The 13,513-nt window shown below is 30.7% G+C and overlaps 1 protein-coding gene across 3 annotated transcripts in view; it reads left to right on the top strand.

The window, feature by feature from the left end:
* CTNND2 (catenin delta 2) overlaps window positions 1-13,513 on the top strand; it is a 1,202,081-nt gene that overhangs the window by 690,007 nt on the left and 498,561 nt on the right. For all 3 annotated transcript variants that reach the window (XM_074205345.1, XM_074205344.1, XM_074205347.1), the window contains one exon: window positions 10,150-10,402. In XM_074205345.1, the coding sequence (XP_074061446.1) occupies window positions 10,150-10,402 (253 nt within the window). The remainder of the gene's footprint in view (window positions 1-10,149; window positions 10,403-13,513) is intronic.

Here is a 13,513-nt window from a genome sequence, read left to right as displayed (position 1 = left end):
GGTGAGAAATCTCTCAATCTACCCAATATGAATCAGGAATAAATATGTGTATTACATTCAGTTATCATTGTAAAATACAACTGCTGAAGGCTTTTAAATCAGAATTTATCTTACATCAGAACCCTTTGACATTATGTCTATGCAGTGTAATATATTTATTTTTGGCTTTTATTTTGCAAGGCAATGAATAGGGTTAAGCGTTTTGCCCAAAGTTACACAGTTAGCTGTATTATTTAGTATCTGAGACCAGATTTAAACTCAGCTCCTCCTGACATCTGGCTGCCCTACAGTGTAATACATGCATACACACACATATATGTGTGTGTGTATATATATATATATATATATATATATATATATATATATATATATATCTCACTCCGAAGCTACCAACAAAAAAATATCTCTATTGCAGGGAAAAGTTAGTAGGAGCATTAATGAATATAAGCAATTTATAATATGATCAAACTCTAAAAATGAAAGAGCACATCCATGGCTATTCTTAACACAGTCTATATATTTGTCATTGTGGATATATATGATAACTAAAATTAATAATTATACTAGTTTTGTGTGGATATTAGAGAAACAATTGAATATATCATTGAATTCCCCTTAGATACAGCAGATAAAATATTTAATTCTTTTAACAATGTTGTGTCATAGATAGAGACTTGATCTCACAGTTAGGAAACCCTGGGTTCAATTTTTTTCTCTATGATTTACTGGCTGAATGACCCTAGGCAAGTCACTTAGTCTAAAATCATTTAATCTCTAAGCACCTGTTTGAAACTAAAAGTTGTAAAGTATGTGCTGACCTGCTTTAAGAAGAAGGAATTTCCACCCCATACTAATGAAATCACAGTCCATCCATATTTATCAATATTTTTTCAGTAGAAATATTAATCAACACTGAGCCCTTGAGTAGAGATTGATTAATAGATTAATTTAGTATTATGAAGAAGAAATTAGGAATACTTCTGGAAATAGTCAATGAAAGATGCACAGGAATATAGTTTTGTTAACATAAGCATATCTTTTATGTTTTTGCAGGGCAATGGGGTTAAGTGGCTTGCCCACGGCCACACAGCTAGGTAATACTAAGTGTTTGAGGTCAGATTTGAACGCAGGTACTCCTGACTCCAGGGCTGGTGCTCTATCCACTGCACCACCTAGCTGCCCCAACATAAGCATATCTTAACCCACAGACTGCACATTTTGCCACATGACAAAAATTAATGATTGGGTAGGTAGGACTTATATCATATGTACCTGACTTGATACAAATATTACAAAAACTTAAACAGAGAAAATACAGACATCAGCAAAGTTTATATATATATATCACTTTAAGCTGCTTTCATCTGCCTGATACATATGTTGTGGTTCGAACTTATGCTAACGTTTATTTGATGTTGAAAAAAGTTAGAAATTTAAGAGAGGCCCCATGCATGATAGGAAGGAAAAAACACTAAAGGAAGTCAGCAGGCCTAGATTCCTTCTCCTTTTTGCCTTGCTGTTTAGGATAAAGTACTTAGCCTTTCTGAATTTGAAGATGTTATTTTATTTTGTTTTCATCATTTTCATTTATGTTTTACCAATATCACAAGGGTTTTATTGGAATAAAAAATGAGGTAAGGGTTGTGAAAGCAGTTTAAAATTCTACATTTCTATCATCATCCTCTTTCTCTCTTCTTCCAATCAGAAGAAAGTAGATCCCATCTGACCTTAAGCAAGTCAGATAAACTTTTTAATAAAGTTTACTCATTTATAAAGCAAAAATAAAAATAAATGCATTATACATTTTAAAGATCATTATGAAAAAGTTATGTTATAGTGCAAGCATATATCATTTTTACAGGTCCCATAAAATATATATATCTAAATATCTATAGATATAGATAGATAGATAGATAGATAGATAGATAGATAGATAGATAGATAGATAGATGTCCTAATTCCTCAAGTTTTAGAAGAAGTAACTGAGATTCAGAAAAAAACCAATGCTTGCTTAAGGTCACATACATAAATAGCACAAGTAGTATTTAAAATTGGTCTAACTCCAAGGCTAGTAATCTTTCACTACTTCATGTATCCTCCCACATTAATTTTAAAACAATTAACATATTTCACAGTCTATCCAATATATGGACTCACCAAACTAAATGTCAAAAAAAATCTGCCATTTAGTGTACCAATTAGAAAAAAAATCTACTTTTTAATATGATTATTATAAATGCCTTTTCCTCTTGTTTTCTGTGACAGATAAGAAATATACTCTTATTTCCATTTTAGAAGCTTTTTCTTCCCCATTTGCCTTTATATATTTCCATTACAATTGTTTGAAAGATTCCTTTGCTTTCTTTTTTCTTAGGGTATCCAGAATTCATTCCAATTTGGGATGTACACTGGTCCTTATCATATCTTGTTGCCCATATACTGGTATGGCTCTTCAGAAAAAACTAGCTTTATAAAAATTCTCATTCATTGATGACATGTGCCCGAACTCATCCAGTTCCCTACTTTTATAAAGACTTTTCTACAATTTTTTCTGGTTTAAACAAAGAAAACAAATATTAAATCTGAGAAATTTCAAAATAAAATAGGAGAAGCAGTTGGGAAAATAGAATCTTGAAAAGTTAGGCAACTTGCCCCAGAACTATTTCAAGGAAAGCTGGGATTATGACCTAGTTCTCATGAATATCAATGCAGTATTCTTTCCCAGTGTATAATTATACCCCCCCATATTGTAGATGTCTACTAGAGTAATTCATATTATGCTTTTCATTATTTGTTACAATTGTTGTGTTTCCACAATCTCTCATTTCTATTTCTGTGTGTAGCAGTTAATATATATATATATATATAAAATTATTATTATCATTATTATTGTTTTGCAAGGCAATGGGGTTAAGTGACTCGCCCAAAGTAACAAAGCAAAATACATATTATATGTCTGAGACTAGACTGAACTCAGGTCCTCCTGACTACAGGGTCAGTGCTCTATCCACTATGTTACCTAGTTACCTAACACAAATTATTTTAGTAGCTTCCATTAATGATTTCATAATAAACACATATATGATAGTGGTATATTTCAATAGGAATTAACAAATTGATGATTATATAGCTAATGGAATCACTAGTCATTTATCTGAATTGTAATTCCACAAAAAATACATGGTCACAGTTTCTGCTTTATTGGATAACCCTTATATTATGTAGATCACATCAAGAAGTTGAATTTTTGAGTCCTTATTAAAATGTTCTGCAAAGTAAAAATTCTTATTCTTTGCATTTTTCATATATATATATATATATATATTTGTATTTTTTGAAGACCAGCCCTAATATATCAAAAAGATGTTGTGAACAGTTCTTAAGGAGGTTTATCACTTCAAGTTTCACTGTTAAAAAGGTTTATTTAAATAATAACAATTGTAATAGTGGAAATAATTAAATGACAATAAATATAATGGTTGTCTCTCATGTCCTTATTCAGAGCCATATGTTCAATCCTTACCATAACATTCCATACATTTTAATGTGATGGGGTGAATGGACAAGTTGTACAATGTCTTGAAAGTTGGAAGTCCCCCCTTTTCATTTCTCTTTTTGACTTAGAATTTAGAAAATTATGAAATAACTTGAAACAAAAAAACAGTGAGCACATATATATATGTATATTATATAGTACATATATATATATATATATATATATATATATATATATATATAATAGACATGGGTATTGAAACTATAGTTTCAAGGATGCATTTCCTCTAATTTATTCAGGTGAGTACATTCTATGTAGTTTACGGTCCTTAAGAGTTATCCAGAATCTCTTGATCAATATGTATCAGAGGTAGAAAATGAACCTTCTTTATTTCCAGGATTGCATTCTATCTAGTATGCTATACTGAATTTATACACATATGCATATAAAGACACAACTATTTTTACATCATTAATTACAAAGATTTACATCTAAAAAGAACCCCAGAGTGCTAGCAGAATAGAGAAATCTGGGCTTGAAGTTAAAACCAAGATTGGAATGCTGTCTCTGCTGCACCCTGGATTAGCCTGGGCAAGGACCTTAATATCATTGTTCTAGGCAATTCTCTCACTCTAAGTTTGATAGAAAGTTCTGTCCTTTATTGATGGAGATAATTTTCCTAAGTGGTAATTCTCTATATTAATGAAATATTAGTTTCTAATTGTCTCTATGTATGATGTATCATTATTTATAGAAATATATGATACATAAAATAGATTTAATTTTTTTAAATTGTTCTTACCCTACATTCTATTTATTTCCTTAACATTCTTTTTTACTTAGGTACCTGATCCTAAAATTCTAAATTGCTAAAATATGTTTATTTGCTTTTATCTACTTTTAAGAATTCTGAAAGCTAAGTTTCCATATATTTTTCTGTTTCCTAAAACTAGTCTGCTATTCACTCTGTCATCTTCCATCATTGAGCAAGACATTCCATTTATCTTTTAAAAAATGCTCTCTATCTCTAATATAGGCATGCACCATAATTAAAAGAGTATAGCTCTAACTTTCCCTAATTTCCCCTTGATTTATGCTTCTATAGAAGATAAACAAAATATTTTGTTACAGGTTGATGAATAAAGTCAGCAGCTGTTTTCTTAGTGAAGAGCCTGCTGTTTTAATCCCCAGACAGAAAGAGGGTTACTCAAAAGTTTATCAAATAGAAAAAATTTATATTTCCTGAGAAGAGAAAGGGGAAATATTTATAGAGCAGAACAAGGACTATCCATCTAAAATGTCTGCTGTGTCTTTGCTATGAATTGGTACAGAATAATTTTAAAAGGTTTAAGAGAAATTTGGCTAAGAATACACAGAACTCCAATAGAGCCAAATGTATTTAAAAAAGTAAAACTAAACAAAAGCATGCTGTTTTTTTTTTAAAAAGCATATTCTTATAGCATGGATAGTCCAAACAGATGATAATGGCAATATGATCATTTAGTTCTAATATGCCTCATTTCTTTTAAAGCTATCTTTTAAAAATCCATAGTTCTATACATCTTATTCAGTTTGAGATGTCTCATGACGTTATTGTCTTCCTTATTTGTATCCAGTCATTTTATATTATTTTGAATCTTTGTAGCTTTATGTGTGTTTATATTTTTATGATCCATTTTTTACTATGGGATAAGCATAACAAAGTCACTTTGAAGTCAAGTTGTAAAAAAGAGTCAACTCTTCCCCCTGCCCTCCGTCTTTCTCTTTAACTGCTGCCCTTATTTGGTGGGGTCAACATCAAATGCCTTCTTCTAACACTAATTACATCTATATGTGTTGTTATTACTTTTGGTTAGTAAGTGTGATATCATTCGTATGGGGAATTCCTTTCGTTGAAGGAAATGTTAATTGTCTTAAAACTCTTGTCATTTACAATAGCCTGAGATTCTGAGACATATCAGAGCTTCCTTATGGCTGCACAACTAGTACATGTCAGAGGCAGGACATAAATAAGGACCACTCTGACTCTAGGAATGTACACTATACCATGTGTCCTCTCAAATATTTACATTTTGTCCCTGAAATAATCCCTTCAGCAAATCACTCATCTTGTCCACTCCACCAGTAAGCTTGATTCTTTTGTATGACCTGTAAGGAAGTTGTATAACTACTCCTAATTGTAGAACCCATGATATATTTTCTAAATATATTCATAGAGTGGGTTAAAGAATCAAAAATTCTTTGTATGCAGATGTAGTCTAATCTCTTGACTGTATATTCCTGAAATTTGATGAGGTTGGATTGTTCTACAGTAGTCAGTTCTTTATTTTTGAATATCCAAATGAGAATTCCAAAGGAATATTTCAAAAATAAAGAAATGACTCATATCAAACAATCCAATCTCATAATATATGTGATGTATGTGTGTATGTGTATCACATACGTATATTCTAGTATGAGTTGGCAATTAGTACATTTTTCTAGACTCAGGCATCTCAACAATCCTCCAAAAGTTCTAAAATAATGTTATATGATTAAATTACCTTAATTGACATTGATCAACAGGGTCATGAAATCAAGCTCCATCTAGCATATTGAAATAATTTCATCCTAATTTAGTTTGTGTACTTCTTCCTCATACCAATATTTCCCCTTTATTTTCTAAAATAAAATAAAAACTAAAGACAGTCTCTCCAATGGTGAGTCTTTTCACCATTTAACAAACTAAAACCTTTTGCCTTTTTTATGAATTATATTCTTGAGTAATATTATCCCATTATTTCCTTTTCAATTCCTCCTTAGGCATTTGGATACCAATTCACTGACTTAACTTTTCTGTTATAACTCCTTAAATACCATTAGTATTGCTATGTAACTCTCCCTGATGATTTGATCTAATTTGGGGGGGTTTGTGTGTGTATGTGTATGTGTATGTGTGTTTATTATCTACTAGTATTTTAGTTTCTTCTGTACTATGTTCTGTCAGTGAGATTTTTTGTACTCTTTCCCTTCTCTGTGTTTAGAAATGTTTACTAAATGTTTTTATACTATTTCATAACATTCTTTTACTTATACCTTCTCCAAAATATTTTCATTTAGCAAATTTCATTTAATAAGTGATGGAATACATGTAATTTGCTTATCTTTCTTTTATTCCTCCTTTTTTCTTAGACTTTTGTGTTGCCTGTTCCTCTTTATTTGCAAGTACCTAATCAAAAGGAAAGACTGTCCTTTATTTACTCCCTTTTTAAACCAGGAATTTGCTCCATACTAAGAACAGAACAAGTCAAATATGATTTATTAAGCACTGGAGTATCAAGAGCTGTGCTATGTTTTGTTTATACAAAATAAGGGAACCCCCCCCAAAAAAGTCCCTTTTCTCAAGGGGCTTACAGTTTAGTGGAGAAGATAACATGCAAACAGTTTGGTAAAGACATGCTATATATAGAAAAAAATCAAATTCAGAGAACACATGTGATAGTTTATAAGTTGTTTTGATTTTCCAGCAGATGACTAGTTAACAAATATAGCAGTGGTCCTTGCCAAATCAGAAAAGAAATTTAGCACTATTAGAAGGACAAGAATTTAAGAACATCTCCAAAGACTAAACAAGTCGTATGTGTTCCATCTTCAGCCTGGACACAAATATGCAGAACTTCATTTTCTAAGATCAGGCGTCCCTGACTTTCCATTTTGAACGATTTACACTTCTAGAATTATTTACATGAATACGTTTCAGCCTTGTCAACTAATAAATGAAAGAGAACATGGAGTCAAAAAATCCTTCAAGTTTTACTTCTGGTTAAATACGAGATGTGTAATGATAGGCAAGTCACTTAACACTTCAGGGAACCTCTTTAAGATTTTCAGTTACAGAGAAGTTGCTAATCTGAATTGGTGGAGAAAATATCCAGACCAGGAATTAATCTAACTATGAAATTACATAGGTCTGAACCAGAAATAAAACAAAAGAACCCAACCAAATAGAATCATAGTCATTAATAAAGATATTCATTTTATATGATCATAACAATGCAGTATACTTCTACTTAAACAATTGTTATGTTTATATATTCAACATTTATATCATATCTTAATATGCTCTTGAGAAAAGCATAGATATATGCAAGTCACTGTGCAAATTTTTTGGAACCACCAAGTGAAAATAAAACAGTATCAGATTACAAATAGTTTTTAATCTATTCTATAAAATATAGCATCACACTTGAAGTTTGGAGACCTGAGTTCAAATCCTGATTGAATACTTAACAGTCACAATTCTCATGAGCAAGTCATAGAACTTTTCAGCACCTCATTTTTCTCACCTGTAAAATGAGAATAATTATAATCATACTACCTACCTCACAGGGTTGTTGTGAGGAAAATATTCTGGGAACCATAAAATGTTCTACCTATTATGTAGATTCATCTTTTTAAAGAAAAATATTTTTAAAATAGAAATAATTAATCTCTTATAATGCCTATAAAAGTTTTCCAAAAAATTGTGTCAAACAAACAATACTACATATTTCTAGTATAGCTCTACTTTGTCCTTGATTTGCTAATTTTCCTGATTTCCTTAAAAACTGAACCAATATCTAGTTTTTTCATTATTTTTAACTGAAGTATCATTTCTCTTGGTCATAACATATTTAGCTTTAAACTCTCCTATCATTGTAAACTTTCTTATTATTATTTATACTCTCCTAACTATTGTTAATACTCATTATTATTACAATGTATCAATATACACTAGGTCCATAATATGTAAGAAAATAGTATTACAGAAGTAATAAAGATCCCTGGAAAAGTCATATTAAAATAAATAATTCTTACAATCAAACTTTTTTATTGATTCAAACAAATTACTGTGAAATAGAAAATGTAAAATAACTCTTGCTTACTTAATTAAATGGAACCCCCAAGGATTGTAAGAGAGACAGCTTTTCTTGTCAAGCATGTTTTATCGCATTGGCTTTGTCACTGAAATATTCATTTTTCCTTTTTGGAAATCACTGAGTTGATATGAAAGATATAGCAGGAACTAAACCTGCTTCTCTCAACTGGCAGATCCATCCCCAAGACTGGAACATGTTTTGTTTTTATCCTTTTCATCTTTACATCATCTTTTTATATCATTTGAATTAAATATCCCTAAATTCTTGCACCATAGTTTTGGCATTGTGACAGTTTCATTTGTGTTATAATTTGATGCATGTTCCCAATAATCAAAGGAGAATACAACAACTTTGACCAATCAACTTCAGCAGGTGACACTATTTAACATTATATGGAAGTCTGGTATGATTTATATTGGGGGCTTAACAATATTGTAATGTAACTACCTCACTATAATTGATCATGTTTTGATACTGACTAATTTGGGTGCATTGTTATCTAGGAGACAGAAAGTAAATGTGTTGTCTATCTTAATGATTCCAAGAACTACCATTTTCTTTGTCAGTTCATGAATTTTTCAGACTTGTTTTAGATGAAGGTAGTTACTTTTTTCCTTTAAATGGAATAGAAAAATAGTACATGATATGACATTCTGACTTAATTTTTAAAATATTCAAATTCACTTTATTTATTGAAACTTTATTTTATTCTTCAACAGAATATCTTCAATTAATTTAGATTTATAAAAAATACTATATTTCAATGGGAGCATGTCTTAAACTACAGGGGAAAATGTTAAAACATTAAATAATATCCTAAAGCAAATAGTAGTTAATTCATCATTTTATTTTTATATGATTCTATTTGGATGATTGCCCTCCCTTCACCAACTCTAAAACTGTATTAATAGCATATTCTATTGGGGAAAAGAAATAAAGATCTTAAGAAATTTTGTTGGAAGAAAAATGCTATATTTCTTGTAGGGTGTGACATATATAAAATCATCTTATTTTTCTTTTAATGATGTGATATTTCTTTTAAAATTATTTTTCCAAGCATTTATTATAACCCTCTTTTACTTTCCTGCCAACTGAAAATTTTTTAAAGTGAAAAATATACACCTTGTGTTATAAAAAATAAACCACCAAAACAAAATTCCTAGATTGGTCATTTCAAAAATATATATCATCATATCATTTCTTAAAATCAAAGTCATCCTCCCTAAACTATTTATAATTATTTTGAAGTGTGAAAATTAGGATTTTTAATAGGTGAAGTAAAAATTTTCTTTATAGGCATGTGAATTCTCCAGTAGAACTTGTTTAAAGGTGATGGGAGAAGAGGGTATCACTTCCCCACCTCTGATACTTGCTTCTTTGTAACCTAGCATTATGATAATTGTTGATGGTTCTTAGTAAGATATTAAACTACGTTATATTGTATTCTAGTTTTGTAAACATTTTTCATTTCGCTTAAATCATCAACTGTTTGATATTTTATACCCTTTGTGAAGGATTATCCCCTCACAGTTACTATATTTATTTTCCTAAGCAGTAATCAATTAATTGGCTTATTACTTAAAATTGCACTTGATAATATTGAACTTCTTGATTGCAGTGATGACAGTTTCTTTTTTTAATTTTTTTCAAACCCCTGTTTTTATGTGTGTATTTTTTTCCTCTGCCTAGACCTGGTTAACCATTTCTGTGAACAGGTCCTCAATTTTTTACTTTGTCCCTACTTTCCTGTCGTAGCCCCATCTTCCCCTGGTGTCGACTCCGTACCCTTACAGCGCACAGGCAGTCAGCACGGCTCTCAGAATGCAGCATCGACCTTCCAGAGGGCCAGTTACGCTGCAGGCCCAGCCTCCAATTACGCAGACCCCTACCGACAGCTGCAGTATTGTCCATCTGTCGAGTCACCATACAGCAAATCTGGGCCTGCCATACCACCTGAAGGGACTTTGGCTAGGTCACCTTCCATTGATAGCATTCAGAAAGATCCCAGGTGGGTGAAAACTTAATTTTTTTTCCTACATTAGAGTGCAAAAAAAGTTTCTGACTTGTTTATATTGTTACTTTTTATTTATATTTTAAGATCATTGATTAATTTTGAATTCTATGACTCTTTGTAGGTTATGGTCTAGTTTTTTTTAGAATTTATTTTACAAAATCTACTGTCCTAAATAAAATTTAAAAGAAAAACTGTAATGTTATGCTCAGAAATTCTAAATTTGCATTCCTTTTAACTGTTAATAAGATAATAGTTTGCTCAATACAATGGGAGGGTTACTGGTTGGCTGCATTTGAGGACCTGGTGTCACATGTTTGACTTTTATATTAGTTGATTATGAATATTTTCCTCCCTCCAAACCCCCTTTTAAGTGGTTGCTCTTTGACCTCAGTGAGTTTCCTATCATGATATCAATTCTTCAGGAATTATAGTAGCACAGGGAGAGTCAAGGAGATTCTACTTAATTTTTGCTTTCGTATATCTTCATCAGAAAGTTGACATTAAGGATTAAGTTATTTCTGAGCTTGCAAAAATCATGAAAGATATTTATTAAAGAAATAAGTGCTTCTCTCCACCCCCCATAGCAGCATAGAATGCCTTACTTCTGAAGTCAAATTGTTTTGTTATAAGGTTAAACAGTGTTTTATTCATATTCACTTGATTTATGCAGATAGAGCTACCATAAATATATATATATCTCCATCTGTGAATACTATAGTTATGTCATATTTCCAGTATCTTAATAGAAAGGCAGGAGGCTTGAGTATATACTTAAAATTCATCTGAAAGAAATTTAACTGGTATAGTCTAGGAGTGCAGCTGTACTGTGATGTAGGTTTTGCATATATATTTCACAGAGGAAGAAATCATATCCATTGGCATGCAAATGTTAAGATAGTTACTTTTATAGCATGTCTTGAGATAGCTACTTGAGCATCATTCACAACCACTTTAAAGAATTCATATTAAATTGAGTGTTCAATATTTTCTTGTCTTTTATTTATTCAAAATAAATGTTACCATGAATAATATAAGAGCATTTATTAATGTAATGCAAAGAGTCCTGATATTTCAATTTCTAAACTATAAATATTGGCTACCATAACTTAGCCCTTAGCTATGTTAAAAACACTAATGTAATTCTAGCACTAACAGAAAAACTCTTTTGTAAAAATTTGATTTAATCTTGGTTTTGGTGTCTTATTTTGATTACCTACAAAAAAGTGAAATTGGACAGAATGGAAACTGACTTAGGTAGTTTAGGGAATTCCCTTTGAAGAAACAATGCAGGGAAGCACTTTCTCTGTAACTCATAGTCATTTCATATATGTGGGCAGGAAGGTATGAAGAGATAAAATGAATCAGATCATCAAAAAGCATAATTATTTTAAGATAAAATAATGAAGAATGATTAAGTTACACATTTTTAAAAAGAAAAGTTTCATGTAAATGAAATTTGCATTTTTAAGCAGATATTACCTTAACAGAAACCAAATTTCTGAAAATGTTACTGTGATATTGTCAGATCTAGAATGTTGTATGCAATTGTGCAAGCTATATTTTAGTGTAATCTGAAGTTCAAGTCACTGGTGAACCCTTTGTGAACATTAATAAGATGGAGAGCAGCCAGTGGAAGAGGCAAATTAGAATGCTGAAGAACTTTGAGTGCATGTCACATAAGCATCTGTTGGTGGTATAATGGGGGAGGGGTATTCATGGAACCACTGATCAATTGATTTTTCAAGTTCACTTCATGTAATATAATTTTGTCTAAGGGTCCAGCCAATACAAATCAATATTTGTAGCTGAGAAATTTAAGTCTCAGGACTCCTTGCATTGGTTAATAATTGCTCTCATATAATTCATGATAATAGAATTTGTTTTGAATGAATAACAGAGATGAAGTAATATTGAACATTAAATAGCAACCAGAGATTGACTAAAATTGACTAAAATGTATGGTAGAAAGTAAGGAGACAAAAAGGGATAATAAGGTCTTAAAGTATAAATCAGTCATTATATTCTGTTTCTCTTCATTTTATTCTATCATATCTAATAAATTCATAAAGCAGCCAGGCATAAGAGTGAGTTCTAAATTTATGGGGGAGATGTTTTGTAACTTGATTTAGGGTATATATCTTAATAAATGCCTTTGCTTTTTATATTCTCTGGCTAAAAGTAAACAAGAAGGGCTCATGAGCTTTGTAGTACTAGGAGTAGAGAACCAATAGAGTTTCTTGAATCAAGAGTATGGGAATCAGAGATGATTCTAAGGTCTTGAATATAGATGATTTAGTAGAAAATAATGCTGTTCCTTCAAGCATTTCAAATTAGCATCTAAAAAACTATACTATACTGTACTTAACCAATATATTAGTATGTTTGGGGATGAATTGTGTATGAGAATATTTATGTTCAAGCCATAATATAAATATTACAAGAGTGATTTAATGAAAGAACTAGAAAGAAATCTCAAGATTCTTAAGACTGAGGTATCCTGATGGGCTATATAGATTCTACTTTTTTTCCTACATAAAGACTAAAGTTGTCATATCAAAGTTCCCTAAAATAATTTCATGCATGAGTTTTTCAGTAATAGCAGTTGTCTTACTTTTAATCCTTTTTGATTAATCCTCTTTTTTGGATACTGTTAATTCCTGATACACACTTCTCAAAAGTAATTTATCAAACATCAACATGGGAGAATAATTTCACTTACTGCAACTGTGATTTGCTTGTTTGACTTAAAGGAAAACTGATTTGCTGAAACTAATATCTTTGTTGAAAGCACAAAGAAAAATATCCCCATAAGCTTTTTTATATAAATTTGATCAGAATGGACAGAAATAGCAACTGCATTTTATTATAATCATTTCATATAAAATTTTACCATAATTTTATTATTATTTTGAAGGACTTTTGCATTTAATAGGAACTGTTTCCTATTTAATGACATTCTCATATTATTCTTCTAGATTTGTTTTATGTTCTAAAAGTCTTTCACCAATTTCTAGGTGTCAATTGAAAACCCTGAAATTCATCCTGAAGTTTATTGTGAGCATTTATTTTGTACGAGTTGGATACCAAGAAAATTAACTACTAAAA

This window comes from Macrotis lagotis, chromosome X (assembly GCF_037893015.1).
Source record: "Macrotis lagotis isolate mMagLag1 chromosome X, bilby.v1.9.chrom.fasta, whole genome shotgun sequence".
NCBI classification, from domain to species: domain Eukaryota; kingdom Metazoa; phylum Chordata; class Mammalia; order Peramelemorphia; family Peramelidae; genus Macrotis; species Macrotis lagotis.
The sequence above is the reverse complement of the archived record's forward strand: the minus strand, read 5'-3'. Positions and strand labels throughout refer to the sequence as shown.